Genomic DNA, 27,996 nt, shown 5'->3' with positions numbered 1-27,996 from the left:
AGTGTCTGAAAACTATTTGCATCTCTTGAATCTGGCCGTAGCTGATCAGAATGATCCCTTTCTGGACCTATAAATCTAGGAAGCTCGAACCAGCACCTCCAAACCCCACCACAGAAGGAGGGGAAAACATTTAAGAGTCACTTTTGCTAAGATTTAATATACAACATACACTTTTAAATAGAACATTCTCCTCTGATTCCATTCCCCCCTTTTTAATTTTTTTTTAAATACACAGAAATGACAATATTGAATATACAAATCTGATAAAATACTTAAACAAGGAAAAAAATTAGATTGGCAACCACAAAAAAATTTTAATATTAACTTTTTCTCTTTGTTTGTTTGGTTTTTTTCCCCTCTCTGCCCCCCTCTGCACTTTTTTATATATAAAATAGCATTAAAAGAATCTCATTCCTGCAGTAATATACAAGACCCGCTCTCCACACCCTTCTGTATTTCGGTCGGCTCCCTGCTGTATTGGCCCCAAGGTTATCATAGGGTCATTGGCACACACAGCTTTGCCAGGTTTTATACAGTTTATGATTTGTCTTGTTTTGTTTTCTGGGAAGATTTTGAAAAAAAGAACAAGGATGGAGAAATGGGAATAGGACCCAGTGTACTACTGAACACACTCAAATCTGGCCAGGCCAAGCCCTAATCTTGTTTACATTGGGGTAAAACTAGGGTCACTCTATTAGGTTCACATGGACAGTCAGATCAAACCAAGTGTCTTTCTAGTTCATTCTCTTGTCTCCAATAGAGGCCAATAAATAGATGGTTCAGAAAGAGGTGCCCCCTACTGGGTAATTATGGCATAGCTGGCCCATAGGGTCAGTTCCCTCCTGACCCCTGATAGTCAGAGGTTGGGTCATGCCCTATAGCATGAGGGTTTATAGCCCTGCCAAAACTCTTGGTTATTTTAAAGATATTTAATATTCTACTTCTAGGTTTAGTTATCTGTATAAACATCCAGTCGTTTTTCTGAAGGATGTTAAACTTTTGGCCTCAGAGGAGAACTTGTGGCATTGAGTTCCCCAGGCTAACTGTGCAGCAGGTAAAATAGCGAGGTTCACGAATTGGTTTTCAGGTTGGGAATCTTCAAAGGAGCAGAAGCGATTTAGGTGCCAGGCTCCCATTGGGTCAGGCACCCCATTCCCTTAGAAACAGCCCGGCCTCAATATGCTGCCTTTCTGTGGTTACTCCAGATTTACACCAGTGTAAAGAGATCTTACTCTAGCCCCATAAACCCCACCCTCCTTGCAATTACACCATTGATCCAGTTTCTCCTGATTTACTACAATGTAACACCACTGATTCCAATCAAGTTACTCCTGATTTACACTGATGTAACCTCAGTGTTCTAAACCAGTGTAACACCACTAATCTAACCCAAGATACTCCTGATTTACACCAGTGTAATGCTATTGATCCAAACAGAATTACAACTGGTTTACACCCATGATACCACAATGATCTAAACCAGAGTAACTCCATTCATCTAAACCAAGTTACTCCTGATTTACACCAGCAGACACCACTGATCCAGAGTTATCCCTCGTTTATACCACCGTACTGCCACTGATCTACATGGAGTCACTCCTGATTTACACTGGTGCAATGCTATTGATCCAGATAATCCTGACTTACACCACTGTAACTCCACTGATTTGAACTAGTGTGACTCCCGATTTAAGCAAGAGGACAATCTGTGCTAGCAGATGCGGAGGGTCCCAACCTGCCCCCGCATCACTCTGGTTTTCTGCCCCACTGTGCGCTGCAGGGACACCCCCCCTCCCCCACAAAAATCAGTTGTCCCGACTTAGGGGAAAAAGAGAGAAGTAAATAAATAAGAGGTGGGGCTTGTTGCAAGCCCCTCCCACAACCCCAGAGTCAGCTGGATGCAGCTGCTTTAAAAAAAAACCTGACCAGGAGCTTCCCTTGGCCAGAGGTCCCTGGCTTTGTTTCACGTCTGGCAGCAAGGGGTGGCAGGGGGGACCTGTTTTGCCCAGTGGGAAGGCTGATGCCTCATCCCAGTGGGAAGTGAGCTGAGCTCCATCAAACTCATGTCACACAGGGGCCCCCAAACAGCCAGCATGGGGCAGGATGGGGGGTAATGACTCAGCTGGGGTAAAACTCCGAGGGTCCCACTGGTTTTTGGTCCCGGATTTTCTTTGCTTTCCCCTCCCACTGATTGTGGGGCCCAGGGACAGAGATCAAAGTGCTTTCAGGCAGCTCTGCTTCACCCCCACTGGATTTGGAGAGATCAGCCCCTCTATTCCACACTCACTGGGTCCCAGGGAGGGTCAGCCCCTGAGTACCACATCCTGTGGCTTTGCACAGTCTAGTGTTAAATGTCGCAAGAGGGCTCCCGTCCTGTCCCTCAGGGAGGCTTGGTAATACTTCACTGCTAGGCAGTGCAAGCAGGAGGTGGAGGAATGGTATGAGACTAGAGGGACATCGGGATTAAGTGACTTGCCCAAGGTTATACAGCAAGACAGCTGCAGAGCTGGGAACAGAACCCGGGAGTTTTGACTCCCAATCCTTTGCTCTAACCACTAGACCCCACTCCCCACCCAACACAGAGAAGAGAATCCAGGAGTCCAGACTCCCAGTCCCATGGATCTAATCCACTAGATCATCCCACCCCCACACTACCAGAATTGGGACTAGAACTCAGGAGTCCTGGTTTCCAGCCCCCCTGCTCTAACCCACTAGATCCTACCCTCTCCCCGATTTGGGAAGAGAACCCAGGAGTCCTGATTCCCAAGGCCAATACTTCTTCGACCCCAAATTCCTTAGGAATCCAGCTCTTTTCAGCAGTACCAAGCTAAGTCCTCCCAACTGGGTTTAACACAGAGAGCGAGCAGGGGCCGCATGGCTCCCGTTTGCTTTGGACCTGGGCCAGCAGCTCGCGCTTTTTCAGCACCATGACCCCAGATTACAACAGCTCCAAAATAACAGTTTCAGGATCCAACTCCCCTTCCCGTCCTGCTCCAATGACAGGGAGGCCGTGCATGACCCTGGGCTAAAGAACCTACGATCTAGGTAAAGTCTGCCCTGCTGGGAATGGATGCAGCTGGTGCTTTGCCCAAGAGATTTTGCCTGGCAACCCCGCAGCACCGATCTCCCGCTGTGTGGTATCAGGCTGGCTCAAAACCCAACCCACCTTTGCCCATTTGGCGGGGGAGGAGATTCCCATGGAGTCCAGAGACCTCCCCGATCCATTGCCCCTAGGGGCCAGGCTGGCCTCACAGTCTTACCCCTGTCCTGCTGGGAGAGAGGGGAACAGCATGGGGAACGAGACTGAATTGTACAAGCTCTCTGCTCTGTGGTGACTGGGGTAAAACAGAGGTAGATGCCAGACATCAATGGGGAAGGGGTGTCACAAGGGGAGCTGCAGACAACCCTTCCCTAACTTCCCTGGAAATTGTAGTTCAGCGAACACTTCAAGGGGAGCCCCATTGTTCCAGCCTGGGACCCAGAAATAAACCACGGGAACTGTATTGGGGTGGGGAGGGTGGGGGACAGAACTTGGAGGGGTGCTGCAGCTTGTGTACCCTGTAAATCGAACCCTGTCTGCCTGTCGTCCTTGTGAAAAGGATGCCCCAGCATTGTGCAGTTATAAAGCTGCAGGGAAGGTTTTTTCGTTTTGTTTTTGTTTTTTATATAGGGGCATTTTTCAGCACAAATTAGTTTCTCTTGCTCCCTGGACTCCCTCCTGAGTACAAAATAAAAATCCAGTGAATATCCATTTAGGATATTTTCTTTCCTTCTGTTGTTCTTTGTAACCCTTTTTTAAAATTGAAAAGAAATCCCTGTGGACCCAGCCAGACTGGGTAAAGGAAGGAGGGGGTAACATAGTCTACTGGTCACCCCACCACTGCACACACACAAACAGGTGTGCGGACACAGCTGGATTGGGTGAAAGAGGGGTTAAATTTTATTTGTTCCCTCCCCGCCCCCATAGCTAGGAGGAAGGGAGGGGGTAAAACTGCCCCCCGCATGACCATCTACCCATCTCTCCTGAGACCGTCGTTTGTTTGTTTTCTCTTTCTTCCATTACTTTTTCTTTTCTTTTTTTTAAATTTTTTCTTTTTATAAAAACGGACCCAAAATGTTGAAATTTTAAAGGAAAAAAAATGAAACTCACCAGCCACGCCTGACACTCGGAATAAAACCGCCTAGTCCCTCCCCCTCCAAACACGGGACACGGGGGGTAGGGCGTGCAAGAGAAGGGGGAATCAGCCCCCCCGCCGCCGTTTAAGACCGCCTCCGTCTCTTCGCCTCTCTGCCCCCCAGCCAAGCCAAGAAGAGCGCCGCGCCCCAGCCGGCTTCACCGCACAGCCTTGTGTTTCCCACCGCAGCAGCCGCAGTGCTCCCCACACCAGTGACAGGCGCGGAGTGGCAGGTAACAGCACATGCAGGGCACGACGAGGGAGAGGGCCACCAGCGCCATCCAGCGGATGCAGAAGTGCGGGTGCCCCAGGTCGCAGGAGCAAGGGTCCGAGTACTCGCCCTCCGAGTCTGACATACAGTGATACAGCATGCTCTCGGCACACCACATGCAGGTGAGCTGGTAGACGCAGCGTCCGATGGGGTCCGGCGCGTCCTGGCACTGGCCCCGCCCGTTCTCCTCGTGGTTGAAGACGTCCCGGCAATAGACGCAGCGGGAGGGCACGGTGTCTTCCTCCGAACCCGCCCCGCCGCCAGCCCCTGGCTCCTTGGCGTGCTTCTGCTTGGGGGGCGAAGGGGCGGCATGGATCCGGCAGGACGGGGAGCCCTTGGGGTCTCTGAGGTGGCCCTCGCCGCCCCCCCCTGCTGCAGGGAAGCGGCGCTCCTTGCTGCCCTTCTCGAAGTGCACGCACATGCCGACCTTGTCGGGGTCGGCTTCCCGCTTCTGCACTGCCGCCCGCCTGTAGTCCTCATAGCCCTTGCTCACCCACAGGTCCTTGCATGGGTTGATGCTCTCTAGCTCCTCCTCGTCATGCAGGGTCAGGTGCTGCAGGGGCTGGGTCTGCACCTGTGGCAGGGGGAGACAGAGGTATATCCTGCACTGTTCTCCCACTTCAGCCTCGTTAACCTGTGGGACTCGCCACAGCAGGACGTCACTGAGGCCGGGAACAGAAGGACCAATTCTGGAGCCAGCAGTACAGGGCTCTTGGAGACAGAACTCAGGAGTCCTGGCTCCCCAATGTGCTCTAGCCACCAGACCCCACTGCCCTCCTAGTGCTGGGAACAGAACCCAGGAGGCCAGATGCTCTAACACTAAGATCCCACTCCCATAATCTGAGAGCTGGCAGAGGAAAAGGAACCATGTCCTCAGGCCTGCTGGCAGGACCCCTCAGCTGCAGCCCCAGTCCATCAAGGCAAGGGCATTGCCAACAGCCCAGCTGCCCATCACATCCCCTCCCTGTGCCCTGGAACTTGGGGGCCCCTGTCCATACGGAACAGATCCCTGCACCACGTAGAGGATGCAGACCAAATATCAAAGCCCAGAGGAGCAGATCGAGATCAGGGCCCCTGTTGTGCTGGGCGCTGCCCAGACCCCGACCGAGATCGGGGCCCCATTGTGCTGGGTGCTGCCCAGACCCCGACCGAGATCGGGGCCCTGTTGTGCCGGGCACCGCAGACACACAGGGTGAGAGACACTCGCTACCCTGAAGAACTCCCAATCTTAATAGACAAAGGGTTGGAGAGAGAAAGGATTATTACTCCCATGTCACCCATGTGGAAACTGAGGCATGGAGAGATGACACAGCCCGTCTCACATAGGTGATTCTGTGGCAGAGCCCCAGCTCAGAGCGCTAACCCCAAGCCCATCCTCCCTGTGCACAACAAAGACCCCCAGATACCAAAGAAAACAAGAGATTTTATTAACCCCTGCTTAACTCAGACACTCTACAAACAGGTGGGAAAAAAGTGCTCTCTGTTAAAGATCACTACCCCCACTCTCCGCCCCCCACCCCCCAGTTTCCATGCAGGGCTGGGAAAACTCACAACACATGTTCTCAAGTTCTCCAAAAAGTCACCAGCAAGAGCAGTGGGTGGAGTGGACATGCCTGGGATTTCCAAAGGTACAAACCCAGTGCCGCCCCACCCCACCCCCATGCGGGACAGCTTTAACTTGAGAAGGTGCCACCAGCCCACGGAAAAGATTCTCTCTCCCATCTCTTTCCTCGGGCTACGCAGTGCCCTCCCCCATCGCGCCCAGGGCCACGGACCCCTGCCCCTCCCTGCCCAGACCCACCTGCCCGCCCTGGCTGGTCGGCGTCGACCCCTGGGCCGTGCTGAAGGCAAACTCCTCGGAAGCAGGTGAGCGGATGTAGCAGCTGGAGGAGGACTCGCTGGTCACAATGGTGATGTGTTTGGGGAGCATTTCCTTCCGGCTGTTCGAGGAAGACTCGCTGTCTGTGTGCATCTGGGAACAAAGGCGGTGGCTGTCACTAAGAAGCGCCCCTACTGCTGCACAGGGGTCAGCACTGACTGGGCAGGGAGAGCGCCCCCTACTGAGCCCCCACCCTGGTCCCTGCAGCCCAGTGCCCCTTAGCACCGCATCGGGGCCCTTGGGGTCAAGCACTGACCGGGAGGGGAGAGCGCCCCCACCCTGCTGCCTGCAGCAGCCAGTTGTTCCTCAGAGGTCTCCCTTCTGAGCACTGACCATGACACATGCTGCTTGGCATGCGTGGCCTGCCGTGAACCCAGTATAAGGAGACCGCTGGTCAAGCTGGGAAGGGGTCTGTTTTTCCTAGCACTAGTCCAGACCGTTATCAGCCAACATCTCCCTCTTGGGCCAGTTGTCCCCCAGCTTGGGTCCCTATTTCCCCTCCCCTCTCTGGGACCCCCACCTCCTTGTGGGAATGGAGACCATGGAAATCCACCCCAGCTGGTACTCACATCCCACCCTGGCTAGGGAGTAAACATGGAATCAGACGGGAAGTTTCCCAGAGCGGAATGGCATCATGAAGGCCTTTCACAGATTTTAAGGCCTGTCTCACTTATTTAGATTGTGGGCTCTGTGCTAATCCGTGCTTGTACATCACCTGGCGAATGGGCTGTTTTTCAGGCTGGCCCTAAGACCCTATTGGAATCTTATTCTACAGATTACTGGAATCTTATTCTATAGATTATTAATCGTGTTTATTACAGGATCCTCATGCAAGACTAAAGTGTCTGTTGAGTCAGTGTGAAGTGATGGAAACAGCCTCAAGCCTGGCTGAGAGCTGTTTTTGTTCAGAAGATCACCTGGTCCAATCATCCGTGGGACACGGGGTCTGTTACCATCTAATTTTGAAGTTCTCAGTCATTTTGACGGCGAGGGCTTTAAGCTGCTAGAAATAATGCATAGATTTCAAGGCCAGATCATCTAGTTTGACCTCCTGGATAACACAACCCAGAGAACTGCCCCAAAATAATTCCCGGAGCAGATCTTTTAGAAAAACATCCCATCTTGATTTAAAATTGGTCAGTGATGGAGTATCCACCACGACCCTTGAAAATTGTTCAGTGATTGATTGCTTTCACCCTTATAAATTTACACCTTATTTCCAGTCTGAATTTGTCTAACTTCAGCTTCCAACCACTGGGTTGTGTTCGACCTTCCTCTGCTAGACTGAAGAGCGGATTATTAAATATTTGTTCCCCATGGAGGTACTGATGGACTGAAATCAAGTCACCCCCACCTTCTCTTTGATAAATTAAGCAGATTGCGCTCCTGGAGTCTCTCACTACTAGGCTGGTTTTCTAACCCTTTGATCTCACTCCTGGCTCTTCTCTGATCCCCTCCCATTTATCAACATCCTCCTTGTGTTGTGGGCATCAAAACTGGATGCAGGATCCCAGAAGCGGTCGCACCAGCGCCAGATACAGAGGGGAAAGAACCTCTCAGCTCCTATCGGAGATTCCCGTTGACGCATCCCAGTATGGCGTTCGCTTTTTTGGGCGCAGCGTCACACCAGCAGCTCATGTTCAGCTGATTATAATAAGGAATCATTAGACCATCTAGTCTGACCTGCACTGCTCCCAGTTACCCCTGGATTGAGCCCCATAATTAGTGTTTGGTGAAAGCGACTCCCCCAGAAAGGTGACCAGCCTGGATCTGAAGACCTCAAGAGATGGAGAATCTCCCGCTTCCTTTGGGAGTTTGTTCGAGTGAGTAATCACCCGCACTCTGATGGGTGCTTTCTAACTGGAACAGGCCTGGCTTTTACTTCCAGCCGTTGGTTCTGCCTCTCTCCGCCAGACCAAGGATCTGGGATGTTTTCCCCCAGAAGGTACTTCTGTCCAGTGCTCAACTTACCAACCCTGCGTCATCTGTCCCATCAGCGTCATCCTGAGACGAGGAGGAGGAGGAGGAGGAGGAGAGAGAACCTGGGAAGGGAAAACGGAGGAAGGTACATGAAAGTCAGTCCCCCCAGGAAGGACGCGGGCCCAGTAAGGTGTCCGGTTACTGGGGGCGGAGCTGGGAAAAAGCATTCGATGCTGGGAATGCAAAGGACCTGTGCTGGGGTCTGTCCAGGTGGGACCCCAGTGGTGGGATCCCAAGGGGGAGGGACATAAGGGCACCCCCGTTGCCTCAAGCAGGCCCAGCGCCTGGTGCACCCACCCCGCAGGGACCTGAGGGTGCCAGAGCTTTGCAGCTGGAGCGACACCTCAAAAGAAAAGGGGATGTCTGGGGCCGCCCGGACCCCTCTGTGTGGGGGTGACACAAACATACACGGGCACTCTCTGTCTCCCTCCAGGGGCTGCAGCACGTATAGCGCTTGCTGAATCAGCTCTAAAGTAGGTTTCAGAGTAACAGCCGGGTTAGTCTGTATTCGGAAAAAGAAAAGGAGTACTTGTGGCACCTTAGAGACCAACCAATTTATTTGAGCATGAGCTTTCGTGAGCTACAGCTCACTTCATCGGATGCATACTGTGGAAACTGCAGCAGACTTTATTTATACACAGAGAATATGAAAAAATACCTCCTCCCACCCCACTGTCCTGCTGGTAATAGCTTATCTAAAGTGATCATCAAGTTGGGCCATTTCCAGCACAAATCCAGGTTCTCTCACCCTCCACCCCCCCCCCCCCCAAACTCACTCTCCTGCTGGTAATAGCCCATCCAAAGTGACCACTCTCTTTAAAATGTGTATGATAATCAAGGTGGGCCATTTCCAGCACAAATACAGGTTTTCTCACCCCCCCCCCCCCACCCCATACACACACAAACTCTCTCTCCTGCTGGCAATAGCTCATCCAAACTGACCACTCTCCTTACAATGTGCATGATAATCAAGGTGGGCCATTTCCAGCATAAATCCAAGTTTAACCAGAACGTCGGGGGGGGGGGGAGGGGTTAGAAAAAAACAAGGGGAAATAGGCTACCTTGCATAATGACTTAGCCACTCCCAGTCTCTATTTAAGCCTAAATTAATAGTATCCAATTTGCAAATGAATTCCAATTCAGCAGTTTCTCGCTGGAGTCTGGATTTGAAGTTTTTTTGTTGTAAGATAGCGACCTTCATGTCTGTGATTGCGTGACCAGAGAGATTGAAGTGTTCTCCAACTGGTTTATGAATGTTATAATTCTTGACATCTGATTTGTGTCCATTTATTCTTTTACGTAGAGACTGTCCAGTTTGACCAATGTACATGGCAGAGGGGCATTGCTGGCACATGATGGCATATATCACATTGGTGGATGTGCAGGTGAACGAGCCTCTGATAGTGTGGCTGATGTTATTAGGCCCTGTGATGGTGTCCCCTGAATAAATATGTGGGCACAGTTGGCAACGGGCTTTGTTGCAAGGATAGGTTCCTGGGTTAGTGGTTCTGTTGTGTGGTATGTGGTTGTTGGTGAGTATTTGCTTCAGGTTGGGGGGCTGTCTGTAGGCAAGGACTGGCCTGTCTCCCAAGATTTGTGAGAGTGGGGTGGGAGAGAGGGGGTTGGGGGGGTGAGAAAACCTGGATTTGTGCTGGAAATGGCCCACCTTGATTATCATACACATTTTAAAGAGAGTGGTCACTTTGGATGGGCTATTACCAGCAGGAGAGTGAGTTTGGGGGGGGGGTGGAGGGTGAGAGAACCTGGATTTGTGCTGGAAATGGCCCAACTTGATGATCACTTTAGATAAGCTATTACCAGCAGGACAGTGGGGTGGGAGGAGGTATTGTTTCATGGTCTCTGTGTATATTTAATGTCTTCTGCAGTTTCCACGGTATGCATCCGATGAAGTGAGCTGTAGCTCACGAAAGCTCATGCTCAAATAAATTGGTTGGTCTCTAAGGTGCTACAAGTCCTCCTTTTCTTTTAGCTCTAAAGTAACTTGGGGATGGTTCGCTCAGGCAGCTGCCCCTTGTGCTTTTAGCGCCAGAGCTCCTGGGTTCAATCCCCGGGGGGGTGGCATGCTGGGCACGTTCCAGACAGAGCAGAAGGGAAGGTTCCCATCCCAGGGGCAGGCAGGCAGGAGGAGGGAGGAAATGCAAAGGGGGTCTTCTACGGGGATCAGTTCGCTTGAGGGGGCACAGCAGCAGGAGGCCAGTGCAGGGTAGTGTCCCTTTAAAGCCGGTGAGCCCTGTAGCAGCGCTCAGTGTGTTCCAGGCTGCAGAAACCAGACGGGATTTGGGGGCAGGCGTGCTTTCAGAAGAGCGGGGGGAGGCTGGACTGTGTGTAGGGGGCTGGCGGGGAGGGGGCTGAGTGTGAATGGTGAGAATGCTGGCACTGCGGAGGGGCAACATGAAGGAAGGACTGGCAGAGACAGGTGGAGTGCTGCAGCGCCCGGAGATTTAAAATCTGATGTGCTGGTGGACGGGAAAAGGGGGGACGGGACGCCGGGACGGTCAGGGGAAAAGGACACGACCAGGCCCGACAGCACGGATTGGAGCGGGGCAGTGTACCAGAGAGCAGAACGAAGCAGCCCCCCAGCCAGGAGAGGGGATGGGGAGCAGAGACTGGGCGTGTCAGGGTCGGGGTGTGTCAGGGTTCCTTCCCCACTCTGAACTCTAGGGTACAGATGTGGGGACCTGCATGAAAGATCCCCTAAGCTGATTCTTACCAGCTTAGGTTAAAAAGTTCCCCAAGGTACAAACTTTGCCTTGGCCTTGAACAGTATGCTGCCACCACCAAGCATTTTAAACAAAGACCAGGGAAAGAGACCACTTGGACACGTCTTTCTCCAAAATATCCCCCCAAGCCCTACACACCCCCTTTCCTGGGGAGGCCTGAGAATAATATCCTCACCAATTGGTTACAAAATCATCAAAGACCCAACCCCCTGGGTCTTGGAACAATGAAAAATCAGTCAGGTTCTTCAAAGAAGGATTTTATAAAAAAAGGAAAAGAAAGGCAACAATCATCTCCGTAAAATCAGGATGGAAAATAATTTCCAGGGTATTCCGATTCAAAACACAGAGGATCCCCCTCTGGGGGAAACCTTAAAGTTACAGAAAACAGGAATAAACCTCCCTCTTAACACAGGGAAAATTCACATAAAACAAGACATAAGCTAATCCGCCTTGCCTGGCTTACCTAGACTGGCTGCAATATTGGAGACTTGGATTGGGATGGGTTGGAGAAGATGGATTTCTGTCTGGCCTCTCTCAGTCCCAAGAGAGAACAACCACGTAAACAAAGAGCACAAACAAAAGCCGCCCCCTCCCACCCCAAGATTTGAAAATATCTTGTCCCCTTATTGGTCCTTTGGGTCAGGTGCCAGCCAGGTTAGCTGAGCTTCTTAACCCTTTACAGGTAACAGGATGTTGCCTCTGGCCAGGAGGGATTTTATAGCACTGTACCCAGAAAGGTGGTTACCCTTCCCTTTGTATTTATGACAGGGCGGGAGACAGGCAGGAATCAATTATGGGGGCAAAGGAGAGGGAGGAGTTAAGAATAACCCCCAGATCATGGCGGGAGGGGGGAAGTGGAGAGGGCTGGGGAGGGGAGATAAGGAGCCAGGCTCTGGTGCAGTGCCCAGGCCTTTAGATCCCTGGGAGCTCTCTAGGGAGTTGACCCAACAGCGGGGGGACAGCGGGGTGGGCAGCAGGGCCTGGGCGGGGAGGGTTGGGAAGACAGTGTTCCCCTGAGGTGCTGGGACCTCCAGCTGGGAATCCGGGGCTCCCTCCCCCCCCTGGCAACTCCGACATGGAATGCCATCCACCGAGGTGCAGCAACGGCACTGGGGCATCGGGGCCTCCTGAACATGAACAGCCTCCCCACCCCCCCCGGCCGGCCGCAAAGGGTTCATATCTCCATGGCACAGGTGCGGGAAACCGAGGCCGAGACATGTCTGAGGTCAGACAGGTAGGGTCGGTGGCTGACCCGGGAACTGACTCCACGTCTGCTTCCCTGCAGCCGGCTGTCTTGGCCACAGGGCCGTGCTAAGGTGAACTCAGGTCGCTTCCAGCATCAGGGTTCGCTTGGTTCTGACCAACAGCCCCTAAGGGGCGGGTGAGGAACAGGCAGGACCCATGCCACCAACCGGTGCCCACATCTCCCACCAGTCCCTCCCCAAGCCAGACCAGAACCCCCAGGGGGGAGCCAGCCAGGCTCGGGACCCCAGCCAGCACACCCATGGGGCTGCCAGCCAGCCTCACGCCCCCTGCATCTCTCACATTGCCTGGGCCCCGCACCCCGCCAGGGGCAGCCAGCCAAACCCTCGCCCGCTGAATCTCTGCGGGCCCCGGACGATGGTGCCCCACCTTCGGCGAGCTCCTCCAGGGCGGCCTGCACGCTTCGCTCGAAGGCTGCGGCATCGGCGGGGCTCTGGAAGGTCAGGCCGAACTTGCTGTCGCCGACTTTCCAGTGGTGGAAGATGGGGTTCACCTTGTTGTAGACGAGGTCCTTCTTCAGCACGCACTCCAGGATGGTCTGCAATGGAGAGGGGGAGATTAGGGCCCCGCAAGCTGGCCCTCCCACCCAACCCCTCCCCAGGAGTCAGGCTTACGGTCTGGTCGCGCAGGCGCTCCCCGCAGATCAGGAACTGGTGCCGCTGCCCACCCTCCTCCGGGCGCCGCACCTTGCCGATCATGACGTGGCTCAGGCCGCCCCCGCCCATGGGCACCCATCCCCCGCTCGAGTCGTCTCGGGTCATCACCACAGCTCGCACCCGAAGCATGTAACTGCGGGGGGCACAAGGAGGCTCAGTTAGAGGCTCGGCCGCCCACTGCCCGGCTCCCCACACGCAGTCTGTGTGTCCGCGCCATCCGTCGCACCGCCTGTCTCACGAGCACCCGTCGCACGGGCCCCGCACGCCATCCGTCGCACCGCCTGTCTCACGAGCACCCATCGCACGGGCCCTGCACGCCATCCATCGCACTGCCTGTCTCACGAGAGCCCATCGCATGGGCGCTGCACGCCATCCGTCACACGGGCACTGCATGCCATCCGTCACACCCCCTGTCTCACGAGCACCCATCGCACGGGCACTGCATGCCATCCATTGCACCGCCTGTCTCACGAGAGCCCATCGCACGGGCGCTGCACGCCATCCGTCGCACGGGCCCTGCATGCCATCCATCACACCGCCTGGCTCACGAGCACCCATGGCACAGGCGCTGCACACCATCCGTCACACGGGCACTGCATGCCATCTGTCGCACCACCTGTCTCACGAGCACCCATCGCACAGGCGATGCACGCCATCCGTCACACGGGCACTGCACTCCATCTGTCACATGGGCACTGCATGCCATCCGTCGCACCGCCTGTCTCACGAGCACCCATCGCACGGGCACTGCACACCATCCATCACACGGGCACTGCATGCCATCCGTTGCACCGCCTGGCTCACGAGCACCCATGGCACGGGCGCTGCACACCATCCGTCACACGGGCACTGCATACCTTCTGTCTCACAGCCTGGCTCAAGTTGCACAGCCTGTCTCACGAGGCACTGCACATCTCATAGCAGGGGCACTGTACCCCCGACCAATGTACAGTCTGTCTCATAAGCATCCATTGCACAAGCACTGCAGGCCCTACCAATGCGCAGCCTGTCTCATGTGCACCTATTGCATGGGCACTGCACGCCATGCATCGCCTGGGCACTGCACACGCCCATCGCATGGTCACTGCACAGCCCCGTCACATGGGCAAGGCAGACCTTGCCAAGTACAACGTGTCTCCCTTGTGCACCTATTGGACAGGTACTGCATGCCTCATAGCACGATCACTGTACACCCTGCCGCACGGACACTGCATGCCCTACCAATGTGCAGCCTGTCTCGTGCACTGCGTGCCCTGCTAAAAGATCCTTCTGCTTCACAGGAGCCCATCCACTGCACGGGTCCTGCATGCCCCGTTAAAGTACAGCCTGTCTCATGTGCACCCATCGCACGGCCACGGCACACCCTGGAAAAGGATCTTTCTGTTTTGCAGCTGCCCATCCATTGCACAACCACTGCAACAGCCTCCCACACTGCACACACAGTGCACACCCCCCTAGCATGGGCACTGCACACATCCACCCGCCACCCGCATTGCGGGCACCCGGCACACAGCGCAGAAGCGCCTCGAGTGTCACATGCACCCACTGCGCACCCACTGCACCTCTCCAGTGCACCCGTCACACGCACGCTGCGTGCACCTGTCGCACAAACAATTACAAATGCTTCTCGTCTCCCAGGCGCCCCTTGCACGCACGCTGCCCGCTCTGCTGACATTCCCGGCTAGCACGTACCAACTGCAGGGGCCCCGCAGACCCCACCGAAGTTCAGCCTGTCTCCTGGGCTCCTGTTGCAAGGGCACTGGGCAGCCCTCTGCACCGCACTGCACTTCCCCACCGCTCACACACTGCATGGAACCCCAGGGTCCCTGCCTCAGGTGCGCTCGCTGCCCGAGCCACACACCTTCAGCCTGTCCTACACACACCTTGCCCCGAGGCCATTTGACCGGTCTTGCCCACGCCCCTCGCCCACGTACCCCCACCCCCCGGGGTGCACAAGGGACGACGGCCTCCATCATCCCACTGTGCCCCCCACCATGCCGCTCTGAGCGGAGGGAGGAGGCTGATGGTTGTGTAGCTTTGGGGCATGTCATGACATCATCCCACCTCAAGCGGCCTACTCACACAGCCTGAGACCGTTCTCCTTTCCCTGCCCCCCCGAGCCGATCCCCATTCCCCACTCTCCCATGTGCCCCACAACTGATCCCCAGCCCCTCTCTCTCATCTGCACCCCCAGCTGATCTCCGCCCCCCTCCCCAGTCTGCACCTCCCAGCCAGTCCTCAACCTCCCACCCTGCCTGCCCTCCCCCAGCTGATCCCAATCCACCCCAGCTGAATTCTGACCCCCTCCCCCACCCACCTCCCATCTGATCCCCCAATCCCCCACAGCTGGCCCCTTTTGCTCAATGTTCCTCGATGCCCAGTGTGAATGGGCAGCTCCGTTCTGAGGCCACAGGGTTCAGAGGTTGGTCCTGAAGGGCACTGGGTGCGGGGAGGGGGCCTGAACAGCGCCAGTTACTGAGAATGGAGAGGAAATGGAATGGGGGTGTGTGTGTGCACGATAGCTGGTTTTGGTCTAATGAGCTGAAATTTCAAAAAGAAAAGTCACTTTGAAACGGAAGAAACTGACCCTCCTCCCCACACACACTGCTCCCCCTTGTCCTTGAGGACACCCTCTTTCCCAGGGGATTTCAGTCTGCATGGCCCAGCCCGTCCTGGGAGACCCTGAACGCCCGTGGGATGCTGCCAATTGTGGCTGGCTTCCTGGTCTGGATGGAGATTCAACCCAGCCACCTGGCTGCTTTGCCAAGTCGAAGCCCAGGGTGGTGTGGGTCACAGAAATGCTCCAAGACAGGGTGGCCCCACGGGCTGCCATTCCAGCATCCGATTCTCACAAAGGGGAAGGAAAGCAAAGCCTGAACCCAGTGGCTGGAAGGATTTTACGCCCATCCCTGCCACAGCCGAGGGCTCCAGCCTCGGAAAAGCTCATGTTCACTCTGAAAACTGCTGGCCCCGACCAGATGATGGCCACCCCCAGCATCAGCCCTGGAGGAATCACCAGTTCTCTTCCTCGAATGCTGCCAAAGACTCCCAGTGCCTATTTCATTTCCCCATGACCCCTACCTGCTCCCTGCTCTGCCCATGCCCCTCAATCCTGACCTGCAGCACCCTGCTGTCCCAGCCCCCGGGCTCTTCCCTCCCCCACCGCTCTTCTCGTGTCCCTCAATCCCACCGCAGCCCCCTGCTATCCCAGTCCTCCCCTTTCTTTGCACACTCCCCATCCTCCCACTCCCACCATGATGCCAACCAACTGGACAGGCAACTGATTAACCGTTCCCTCCCACGCCTCCCACCGCAGCCAGCAGCAGCCTCAGCTGCCCAGCTGTTACGCAAACATGGTGCTAATCTGACTTTAAAAGCGGCTGCATTTGGCTTCCATCTACAGACGTTAATCATTGACAGTTTACAGCTGGGCGGGCGGTGTTGGTTCAGGCAGGGCCCCTTGCACGCCCAGCTGCACCCAGGAGGGCAAAATTTGCAGCAGGGCACAGAACCTAAAGGCCAGGCTGAAGGAGGGAAACTGGTTAGGGGTGAGGGCGCTGGGATGGGGCTCTGGGTTTGAGTCCCGTCTCCGCCACAGGCTCTCCTGGGTGACTCACTTTGCCTCTCCTCTATGACCTGGAGAGAATGACCCTCCCTCTCATCTCAGACTGGCTGGGCAGGGGTAGGGGCTGCCTCCCACGCAGTGGCCACACTCAGAAGTTGTGCCCACCGCCCTATAGCACAAGAGGTACAAAGGCACCCTCCCGCGGAGGCCGTTCTCCCAGGACAGAGGAGCTTTTCCCAGTATAAGCTACATAAAAGGTCCTGGTGTAACTGTCCACTTTAACTATTTCCATTAAAAAACCAAACATCACCCCCCCAATCGAAAAGGGGGGGGGAGTAGATCCAAACCCCGGGTCGGGACCAGGCCTCACTAGGTGTCCATGCCACGCCCAGCACAACTGGACCTTGGCTAACAGAGCAGCCCCCGCCTGCCCCCAATTTCTGCTCGGGCGCACGCAGCGCTTGGGGCAGTGGCATCTTCTGACCCCCTGTCGTCGGCCAGGGCCCGTGCAGTGCTTGGCATGACGGACAGCCCTCCAGGGTTGGCAAGGGCTGTGCCGCCCCTGGCACAAGGGGAGACCCCCGACATCAGCAAGGATCCGAGCAGCAGGTAGCCCTTCAGTCTCAGGCAGGGCTCTCGGCGCTACCAGACTGGGAAAGGTGACCATTGCGAGATGCGGCCCTGAAAATTTGGGTCCCAATAAGCTCTCTGCTGTAACCTCTGCCCACGGTCCCACACTCCTCATTTCCAGCACTCCTCTGCTCTTCACCTGGCGTTTTCCAAGCTCGCCGACAGGGAAACGTTCCTGGAAAATTTCCACCAAATCCACCCCAGGTGGATTTTCCATCTCTTGAAGTCTTCAGATCCAGACTGGCTGCCTTTCGGGAGGAGATGCTCCAGCCACACACATGCATCCGGGCTCAACACAGGGATAACTATGTGACATTCTCCAGCCTGTGCTATACAAGAGGTCAGACTAGATGATTGAATGATTCCCTCTAGCCTTAGTTTCTATGGATCTATGAATGAAACTCAGGCTGTGTCTGTGCGACGGAGCCTGTGTTGGGATAGCCCCCTAGTGTAGCTTATGCCAATAGAAGGGATTTTTCGGTCAGCACTGTAACACCACCGTTAGCCACGTGGGCAGAAGCCCTTTTTTGTTAGCATAGCGGGGTCTGCACTGGGATTTTCTGGCAGAGCTGCGTCAGCTGAGATGTGATTTTTTTTTTTTCCATACTCTGAGCTGACATAGCTATGCTGGGATCAGTTTTATGCCGACACCAGGCCTCAAGTGCTGTACTTTCTGCTGTGCACAGAGCGGAAGGCCTTTTGAGCAAGGACTAGAACTAAATGAAGAACTGATTTTTCAGTTCATAAGCTGAACTGAAAAATGAAGAGATTGGTTTGGTTTGAGCCCAAAGGGATTTTGTTTGTTTTTTCCTAGTAAAAAAGAAAAAAAGGTCATTTGGGGGGTTTTTCACCTTTAAAAAACCAGTTACATTGCAAAACAAAACGCCGTTTCGAAATGAGAACTCAAACCATTGCGTTCGGAAACGGCCGAACAAACCATTTCAACTTTTTTGATGGAGCCCTTGCTCCCCCTCCCCCCCGGATGAAACTATCTGCTGAATTTCACCCATATTTACTATATGCCCTCTCCAATTACCCAGCTGTAGCAGGGACCATCTTTTTGGTCTATGTTTGTACAGCTCCAAGCACAATGGGGTGCTAGTCCTCAAGTAGGGCTTCTTGGGACTTCTGCAAAAACAACAACATACATGGCACCTAGAATTGCAAGATCTATCCATTACCAAGCGAGTAGGTTAGATGGGGTTGCTTTAGAGCTAATCTGATTTTCTGTGGACTCCCAGTTTACTCCAGGGTAAAAGATAGTCAGGCCCAGGAAGATATTAAACAAGAAGCTACAATCAGAGTTTTCAAGACCCAAAAGTCAAGGCTCTCCTGGTAACCTCAACTCCTCCACACAGAAGCTAGAGGATGAGGTATGCTGTTCGCCATAACTTTAAATCCTCAGAAACTATGCCCATAGGTTCTCAACAAAGCCTGTAGCTAGCACAGCTCCATCCAACCATTCATGTACCTCGCCCAGCTGCCTGCCAGTACAATATTGTTCCTCATCGTCCAGTGGTTTCTCCAGCCTTGTTTTAAAATGTCCCTCCCCTCCAGAAGTCAATTCTACAGAAGATCTCCCCATCGAACGCCTGTCCTTGTGTTCAGTCAAGATTTACCCTCTTTAATTTCATGGCGTTCAAGGCCAGAAGGGACAATCGGATCACCTAGACTGGCCAGGACACAGAACTGCACCCAGTTACCTTTGCACTTGGCCCTGTACATTGAGCATCTCTTCCAGCAAGGCAGTCAGTGAATCCACCACTTCCCTTGGGAGCTTGCTCCACTCACCAGTCACCTGCACTGTTAAAAACCAGCACCTGGTTTCTAGCTGGAATTTGTCTGGCTTTAACTTCTTGTTCTGCTCTTCTCCGTTAGATTAAAGAGCCCTTTGGTAGCCAGTGTTTTCTCCCCGCGAAGGGATACAGACATCTTGACCAAGCTTGCTCTCGACCATCTTTTTAGTAACTACCCAGACAGTCTCCGGGAGTTGCTAAGGCATTTTCCCCAGCCCTCCTGTGCCCCTGCTCTGCGCACTCTCCAGGTCTTCCACAATTTCATCCACAGGCACCTAGTTTTAACCCCTTCGCCCACCCATCCCAGGGGTTTAAATCTTCATATACAGGAAGATGGTTCTTTATTGCTCTACCTGCCACCTACCAAAACCAGGCAGACGTAGCTCTTTGTGTCTTCCTCTGGAAATCAACCCCCCATTCACCCTGCTGATTTTTTGCCTGGCGCAGTAGAACAAGGGGACACCGAACGGCGACAAATGTAAAGCTGATACTTGGGAAAGGCATTGTTATATACAATGGACTGTTCACCTGTGAAACTCCTTGCCACAAGATTATCCTAAAGGCCAAAGTGCCTAGCGGGATTGCAAAAAAAAAAAAAAAAAAGTGTTAGACGTTTATATAGATAAAGGTTATATTACACGGATTAGACAGAAGCAATAAGGGTTACTTAGACGGGAAGCTTATTGGGGACAGAGACTATCTTTTTGTTCTGCATTTGGTCCGCACCTAGTGCAACCTGGTCCTTGTCTATGGCTGGGGGGTGCCCACACACTACTGTAAAACAAAGGATAAATACTAAGGCAGACGACAGGCTGTTACTGAGCTCTCTCACAATTCACACAGTGCAACGATAATAATTCTCTACATCTACGCAGAGGTTGTCAGCCGAGGATCTCAAAGCACATCACAAAGTTTCTCTTCCCAAGGCACACATAATGGGAGTAATTTACCCAAAGCCATACAGTGAATCAGGGGCAAAGCCAGGGACAGCACCCAGGACAGAGAATAGCATCGCCGGGCCTTGCTCTAACCACTCGATCCTGCTGCCATCTGAGTAAGAAATCCACTACCTCATGTTCTCATGCTGTGTAAGTCCTCTATTGTCACAATGACCCTTATTTAACTTGGGTGGTAAACTCCTCTGGCCAGGGGCCACGTCGTTTTTCTCTATAAATACGATGGTAACAACAATTGCACGTGGCTTCCACAGCCCAATTTCATCGGAGGCTCTCAAAGCTTTTATGAAGGAGGATCATGTAATTATCCCCATTTTAAAGACAGGGAAACCAAGGTACACTGAGGGGAAGTGATTCCCCAGAAGCCAAACAGTACGTGAGTGGCAGGACTGGAAACAGAACCCAGAGCCCTGAGTCCCACACATCCACTCCCCTCCCAGAGCAGGACATAACCCACCAGTCCCCACTCCCCACCCCCATCCCAGAGCCAGATCTGGAACCCAGACCCCCTACTCCCTTCTCAGAGGCAGGAACAGAATCCAGGAGTCCTGACTCCCAGGCCCCCCTGCTCTAACCACTAGCCGACATTTCCAGGCACAGAACCCAGGCCTGCTGACTTCCCATCCAGAACTCTAACCATTGCCCACTCTGCCTTGAACACATTAATGGAGCTGGAGGCATAAATAATAATATTTCACATGATCCATCTGACACAAGTCCCCCTGCTGAAACCCAAGAGCGATTACTCATTTTGCTTTATTCACCAGCTACGACTGTTTTACTTAAAATAAAATCATATTAAAACATGGGTGTATATTAAAAGAATAGAGATTGCTGCGTCAAGTTTAGAATGACGTTTGGGATGGCTTTGTATCATTTCATGCTAAACCAAAAGGCCCTACAAAAACAAACCTGCAATCGGGCAAATGTTACAATGGGTGTTACCCAGATAAGACTGCAAGCAGGCTTTCGGGGGTCTCTTATGGTTACTTGGGAAGGGGAGGGCTCTGCTATATAGGAGGGGGCGCCCAGAATGGAAAAGTGTGGTGCCTACTACTAGGATAAATGCTGCATGCTTTTTCTGGGTTTACTGTTTAACAAGTGGGGAGACAGGGAGTGGAGTCTAGTGGTTAGAACAGGGGGGCTGGGAGCCAGGCCTCCTGGGTTCTGTCCCAGCACTGGGGTCTAATGGTTTGGGCAAGGGAATCTCAGAGTCAGGGCTCCTCGGTTCTATTCCCAGGTCTGCCACTGTTATGCATTGTCGAGAAAGTCACCTCCCCAGCTCTGTCCCCATTTCCCCATCTGTAAAATGGAAATAGCAAGGCTGACCCAGCCCTCCCACAGCATGAGCCCTTGATGACAGAAGAGCCAGCAGGAGGCGCTGCAAGTTGTAGCCAAGCAGGCGTGCCCTTTGCCAGCCATGAATGCACTAAGCGTGGTGAACGTGCCTCCCCTCGGAGTTGCTGAGAGCACTTTTCAAACATGGATGGATCTAGGCTCCTGGTTCCTCTGAGAAATGGATCAGATTCATTATTTCCATTTTACAGATGGAGGAACTGAGGCACGGAGCAGGGGAACTGGCTCGCTGAACGATATGCAGCATAGTTGTGGCAGAGCTGGGAATGGAACTCAGGAGTCCTGATTCACAGCCTCACCCCTGTTCTACCCACCAGAGCCCGCTCCTCTGTGAAAAAGTTATATTTTGCAGCTACTGATATTTTGCCTCATTACACACATACGCACACACATTTACTTCTCAATTTTGCTCTGAAATAAATGGTCAACTTTTGCAACAACAGAAAACAAGAATGAAAACTTTCCTGCTTAAATAAAATCAACTGACCACCAGTATGTAATGAAAGAAGCTCTCTCCACCAATCAGAAGACAGTGCAATGCATTTCCGATAATTCAGAATATGAATGAAGACCCTTTTAAGACAATCCCCTTAATAAAGTAAAAAATCAGAAGCAAACACCAGATTGCCCCCCCTAAAATATAAGAATACAATAATTAAGAGTGTTTTAAGCATATACATGACATCACAACGCGTTGCCATGGGAAACGACATTATGTATTACAAGATCAAAGATACTGAAGCAAAGTGGATCTACAGATCCCTGGTTTTTAGGAGGGTGGGGGGAGGAAAATAAGGGAGAAATGGGGCGGCTACAGACGCGAAAAGGACAATACTGTTCAAAGACATAAGGCATCCTTACAAACACCCCAAGTCAGCCATTCCCCATTTTCCAGTCCACACAACCAAGCATTTTTCTCCAAGCCCCACCATCATAACACTTTAAAAAAATAATCATTAAAAAATATCAGATCTAGGGTTTTTCACTGCAGGGTTTTTATTTATTTAACACGGGGAGGAAAATTTTAAAATAATAAATAAATAAACCCAAACCCTTCTGCTCACACAACCATGAATTAAATTTAAATATTATATATATAATTACCCACTATGACTAAAAATCAAACAGACCTTTTGCCAGGGCTTAAAATGCATGTCTCATTCCCCACCCCCACTGCCCCCAAACACAACCAAAGCCTAAAATTATAGATCTATATAATACACATTGGAAATTCGATTCTTTTACCCACACCCTGGCCTCCCTATTTGCAGGAGCTACATTTTTTTTAAAAAATCCCACATCCTTCCGAACAAATAAATGAAATATTCCTAGAGCACAATATTTTAAAATTCACCATCAAAGCATCTTCTAAGCACTCTTTTCCTGCAACAAACACACACAAATTAAAATCCAACCCAAACAAACATACAATGGCTATAGATCATGCCCGGATACATACTGTCCAGTTGCGAACCTTCTTGCAGAAGCTGTCTGCTGGTGCATATATTTATGGAATCAAAACAGTAGAATTTATTTTGTAGAAAGAAACACCCCAGATGTGATCTGTAACCCCCCCACCCCCAAGCACCACTGGCTTCCCCTCTGCCAATGCTGTAGGTACTGGACAACATGCATGCAAAAAGGTATGTTGAAAACGCTTATCTATGGCCCAACTGCTTGATCCTTTCAGCCCATCTCAATGGAAACCATGGGATTTTTGTGAATGGAGGGTCACATGACCCAAGCTAGGCTCTTTGTCCCTCTCCCTTCAATAAACAACAGGTGAACAAGAAAAAAAAAAAGAATCCAAGATATATAGGAGGGGAAATATAGTCACAGGATGTGTCAGCTTCACTCCACATCTCAGTTTTAAACAGTCACCAATTCCCACTGTGTGACAGTACCAGATATAAAGGACCCCCTCCCACTCCCTACATCCCCCTCCCCAACCAAAAAACTGACATGCCAAGAAGGGAAGGAAATTAAACCCACCATGATGGATCCTCTAGGTGAACCCTGTCTTCTTTTTTTTTTATGAATGAATCCAGATGCAAATAGGATTGATTCACAAACAAATACCCTTCACGTCCCCCCACCCTTTTAGGGAGGGGGGACATCTAATTTCATTCATAAAAAAAAATCATAATAAAATGGTTTTGGCATTAAAAACATCATTAAAAATAAAAGAGGATGGAGAGAAGAAATTAAATTAAAAACAGCAGCAGCAGCAGCTGGGAAGAAGGAGAATGGAGAAATGAAAGCATGCAAGATGTTTTTAAAGATGTCATTTTATTTTGCCTCCTTCTCAAATGAAAATTATTATTTTTTTAGGCAGCAAAACAAAATTTTAAAATCTCAATTGTTTTGCCAAAAACGGGGGGGCATAAATTGGATTAAAATATCCCCCCCTTTTCTTGCTTTTATGGGGATTTTTTTAATGGGGGGGCAGATGGAAAATGAAGACCGACTCACTCTACTTCCATGGCTGGTGCAGCTGCTCTGTGTGTGTGGCTTGTGTGTGTTTTATATGTTGGTAGGATTTTCAAATTTTTAAAAATTTCTTTTCTTTTTAGTTGTTCATCATTATAAGGAGAATGAAGATCCAGCAGCCATTTTTCAGCAAGTAACATTTCTAATCCCTCCTCCCCCTTTTTTCCTATCCCCCCCATTCCCAACCCACCCTCCCTCCCCGCCACTGCACCTGCCTTGGTTAATACTGACCACAGCTGGGGGCCTGGACTGATTTCTTACACCGGGAGTGGAGAACCAGGAGCTGGGGAGAGAAGAGAGAATCCAAAGCTGAGCTGGGAAAAGGAACAGAGAAAAGTGGATTCCACTTGGTCCTAATGCCCCTATAGGATTAGGGGAGGGGAAATCAAAGCATCTGAACATTAATCATCCGCCGATGGTTACGGAGGGAAGAGGACGTGGGTCGGAACCGGGCTCGGAAGAGCCTCGGGCAGATTGGCAAGCAAACCCAGATCCAGTGCTGAATTTCTCACCTTGTCTCTATAATGGGCCAGAACCAGAATCCCAGGTTTGAAATCGAGGGAGGACCAGCACGCAAACCAAGATCCGATCCTAGTCTCATCTCTCGTCCCACTGAGCCCAAGTAGAATCCGAGATCAGAACTCTGGGAAGGATCCGCACGCAATTCCAGAGCCAATCCGAATTCTAATGTCGAAGATCATGTTGGACAAACACCTGTCAGGGATGGTCTAGGCTTTACAAGGTCCTGCCTCAGCGCAGAAGGCTGGACTTGATGACTTCTCAAGGTCCCTTCCAGCCTCACATTTCTATGATTCTATATCCCATCTCAACATGCCAAAGCAGAATCCCAGGTCTGAACAATGGGAGGGATCAGCTTGCACACCCAGATCCAGTCTGAATTTCACAGCTCGTCTCGTTATCTCTAACTGGCTGGTACCGAAGCACTAGATCCAAACGATGAAGTGGATTGGAATGCAAACCAAAGTCCCGATCCAAATTTTGTATGTCATCTCCAGCTCTAGCAGGCCAGAACCAGGGCCCAGAACATGCCTGAATTGGGGGTTAGATCAGAATTAAATTTCTCATGCAAGAGGAAGGACGGTCCTGTGGGTAAAGAACTGACTGGGAAACCAGTGCTCTGGGTTCAATGCCCAGGCGTTGCTACAGACTTGCTGAAGGACAGCGGGCATGTGCTTAAGTAGCTTCCTGAGTCTGGGCTTCTCTGTGTGCGTCAGCTCCCTAGCCATAAAACCGGGAGAGTGAAGCTAAGTCCCTTCAGAGAGGGAGTGAGAGGATAAACCCATCAGCGTTTCTGAGGCTTGGTTACTATGGTGATGCCAGAGAAGAACCTACCTTGATCCTAATTTTGCAACTCATGAGCCAAACTGGTTTTCCCAGCGGTGGGAAAGTTTGGTTCTAGATCCAGGCTTTGTGCCTAGGACCCTGGGTCTCCAGTTCCTGTTAATACAAAATTGATCAATTGAAAAAAATTAACCCAGATTCTGAGCCCCTAAGGGCAATTTTAATTCTAAAAAAACCAACCCCCAAACCCTCTTTCCTTTTAAATGCACAAGAACAGGAGGCTTGGTTATTGCCATGACAAGGGTTGAAGCCCCAGGAGAGGGATAAATGAGTGGGACTTGATGTTCTTACTGGGGAAACACATGGATTCATGGGTGTGTGCTTAGAGGGGGCAAAGGATTGAGCCTGGCATTTAACACTGCCAAGGACAATCTGGCTATCTACCCAAAGTGCTTATATGAGGAGGCAGGAGACCGGGGTTCTATTCCTAGCACCGGCCTGCTGGGTGACCTTGGGCAAGTCACTTCCTCGTTCTGTGCCTCAGTTTCCCCATCCGTAAAATAGGAATAATAATGCACTTCACTAAGGAGATCGGTATCAACATCTACTGATAAGGGTTAGGGATTATTACATGTTCCTCCTCCTCCCCCCAACAGTACCTGCACACCTCACAATCTTTAATCTTGTTAGCTCCACAATGCCCCTGGTATTGACAGAACTATTATCCCCACTGTACAGATGAGGAAACCGAGGCACAACAAAGTTACAGCCCAGATTTTAAAAGGTGTTTAGGCACCCAGCGTCGTAATGCCCTGCAGATTCATGAGCCCCATTATCATGTCGGCACTTAGAAGCCTACATCCAATCCTCTAGGCCTTGCAACAGTTAAAAATCTGGGCCGGAAGGACCTGGTCAAGGTCATTCAGGTGGTCTACAGCAGAGCAGGGAATCCAAGGCCAGCCTCCCAAGTCGTGGACCTCCTGCCCCAGGTGTGACACCCCAGCCCAGCCAGTACACAGCTAAGGCCTCCACCTCAGTTAGCAGCTGTGCCTGCTGAGATTTAGGAGCAAGCTCTGTTCTTGGCTGGGGTGGAAAGTTTCTGGCCATGGTGCTTTGGGGGCTGCATGGGATGGGGGGGGGGCGGGCAGGGGCAGCAGGCTCATTGTATGGGGGATGCACAGCCCCCTGGGGGCTCTGTCATGTGGAGGAGTGGGAGGGGATGGTTCTGGGGAAGGGAGGGGAGGCAGGGTGTAGTTGGCTGGAAGGGGTTCTACACTGGGAGAGGGATCTCCTGTCCCTGGTGCCCAAGGAAGGGCAGATGCAGGGGGACTGCACTGGACTTTGGAGGGGGGGGGTCAGTCTCATTGTATAGGGGGATACACCTGGTCCTGGGATGGGGGGGGTCTGTACTGTGGCGGAACGAGAGGGAGTGCACCTACCTGGAAGGCGGGAATCATCTTCCAGGAAGGACAGACTGATGCGCTGTGCTGGTGGGGAGGGGGGCAACTTCTGGCTTTGGGGAGAGGAAATACTTGGGAGGTGGTAACTGACCCCGAGGAAGGAAGATACTGGGGGGAAGTCTGCATCTGGCTGGGGGGAGGATTGCCCTGTCCTTCAGGGAGAGGGTGCACCAGAGGATGCTGTGGGTGGGGAATATTGGAGTTGAGCAGGAGTCACATGAGGGGCAACTCTGCCCCCCAAGGGGTGGGGAGGATACACAGTGGGGGATGGGGGGCTGGCTGTGCCCTGAGGGCTGCATGGAAGGGGGGCACTCTAGCCTGGGAGGGAGTTGCATGGAGCGGGGCTCTGGACCAGGAGGACCATAGGAGGGGCACTGGCTCAGGTGGGTCGCATGAAGGGGGGGCTCTGGGGATGTACGGGGGACTCTAGCCTGTGGAGTGCACAGGGGATTCTGAGGGGGCAGGGAGGCTGCGAGGGGCAGGGTTGGTGGGGGGCTTGTGGGGAGGCTATAGAGGCGGGGGGGTTGTGGGGGCAGGGGGGTTCTGATGGGGGTGGTCGTGGGAGGGCTCTGGGGAGGGGGCTTGCGGGGATTCAGAGGGGGTAGGGCTGGAAGGACATGGGAGTCTGAGGGGGCGGAGCTTGCAGGACAGGGGAGGTTCTATGGGAGCCTTGCGGGGGCCGTGAGGGGACGGGGCTCAAAGGATGGAGGGGTTCAGAGGGGCAAAGGGGATTCACGGGGGGACTGCAGGGCTCACAGAGATTCTGAGCGGGCAGGGCTCGAAGGAAGTGTGGGGCTCCTGGGGGGGGCTGTGAGGGGGAGGGGGCTCTGGGGGCTCACGTGGGGCAGGGCTCACGGGGGGGCTGTGAGGGGGCAGGGGTTCTGGGGGCATGGGGCTCCCAGGGAGGCTGTGCGGGGCAGGGGCTCTGGGGGCTCACAGGGGGGCTGTGCGGGGGTGGGCGCTGTGGGGGGCAGGGGCTCTGGGGGCTCAAAGGGGGGCTGTGCGGGGGCAGGGGCTCTCGGGGCTCGCAGGGGTAAGGGCTCATGGGGGGCTGTGAGGGGGCGGGGACTATGGGGGCACGGGGCTCGAAGGACGGAGGGGTACGAAGGGGGCTCGTGGGGGGGCGGGGCTCGAAGGACGCAGGGGTTCAAAGGGGCTCGCGGGGAGGGCTGTGAGGGGGCGGGGGGTTCGAAGAGGGCTCGCGGGGAGGGCTGTGAGGGGGCAGAGGGTTCGAAGGACGCAGGGATTCAAAGGGGCTCACGGGGGATGTGAGGGGGCGGGGGGTTCAAAGGGGGCTCGCGGGGGGGCTGAGGGGGCGGGGGGTTCGAAGGGGTTCGCGGGGGGGGCTGTGAGGGGGCGGGGCTCGAAGGACGCGGGGGGTTCGAAGGGGGCTCACGGGGGGGGCTGTGAGGGGGCGGGGGGTTCGAAGGGGGCTCGCGGGGGGGGCTGTGAGGGGGCGGGGCTTGAAGGACGCGG

General features: G+C 53.0%; 1 protein-coding gene across 3 annotated transcripts; it reads right to left on the bottom strand.

Annotated features, from left to right (window-relative positions):
- Positions 1-5: 5 nt before the first annotated feature.
- SPRED3 (sprouty related EVH1 domain containing 3) lies at positions 6-27,307 on the bottom strand. 3 transcript variants are annotated; one of them, XM_078850148.1, is made up of 9 exons: positions 26,500-27,307; positions 25,112-25,216; positions 24,271-24,808; positions 23,990-24,041; positions 12,924-13,098; positions 12,679-12,847; positions 8,297-8,367; positions 6,248-6,418; positions 6-5,020 (listed from the first exon to the last, which is right to left on the bottom strand). In XM_078850148.1, the coding sequence occupies exons 5-9, from the start codon at positions 13,092-13,094 to the stop codon at positions 4,334-4,336; spliced, it is 1,269 nt and encodes a 422-aa protein (XP_078706274.1). In that variant the 5' UTR covers positions 13,095-13,098; positions 23,990-24,041; positions 24,271-24,808; positions 25,112-25,216; positions 26,500-27,307; the 3' UTR covers positions 6-4,333. The 3 variants fall into 3 exon arrangements, with proteins under 3 accessions (XP_078706274.1, XP_078706273.1, XP_078706275.1); XM_078850147.1 differs by having other exon boundaries at positions 24,271-24,472; XM_078850149.1 differs by lacking the exon at positions 24,271-24,808.
- Positions 27,308-27,996: the final 689 nt, after the last annotated feature.

Source organism: Lepidochelys kempii, chromosome 23 (assembly GCF_965140285.1).
Source record: "Lepidochelys kempii isolate rLepKem1 chromosome 23, rLepKem1.hap1, whole genome shotgun sequence".
Classification (NCBI taxonomy): domain Eukaryota; kingdom Metazoa; phylum Chordata; order Testudines; family Cheloniidae; genus Lepidochelys; species Lepidochelys kempii.
This window is presented reverse-complemented; position numbering and strand designations above follow the sequence as displayed.

Excerpts from the sequence above, each read along its gene's own strand:
- SPRED3 (XM_078850148.1), bottom strand. The coding sequence starts at position 13,094 with ATGCTTCGGGTGCGAGCTGTGGTGATGACCCGAGACGACTCGAGCGGG. Across the intron at positions 12,848-12,923 it reads AGCGCCTGCGCGACCAGACC|ACCATCCTGGAGTGCGTGCT; the intron begins GTAAGCCTGACT and ends TCTCCATTGCAG. Across the intron at positions 5,021-6,247 it reads CGACCAGCCAGGGCGGGCAG|GTGCAGACCCAGCCCCTGCA; the intron begins GTGGGTCTGGGC and ends CCCCTGCCACAG.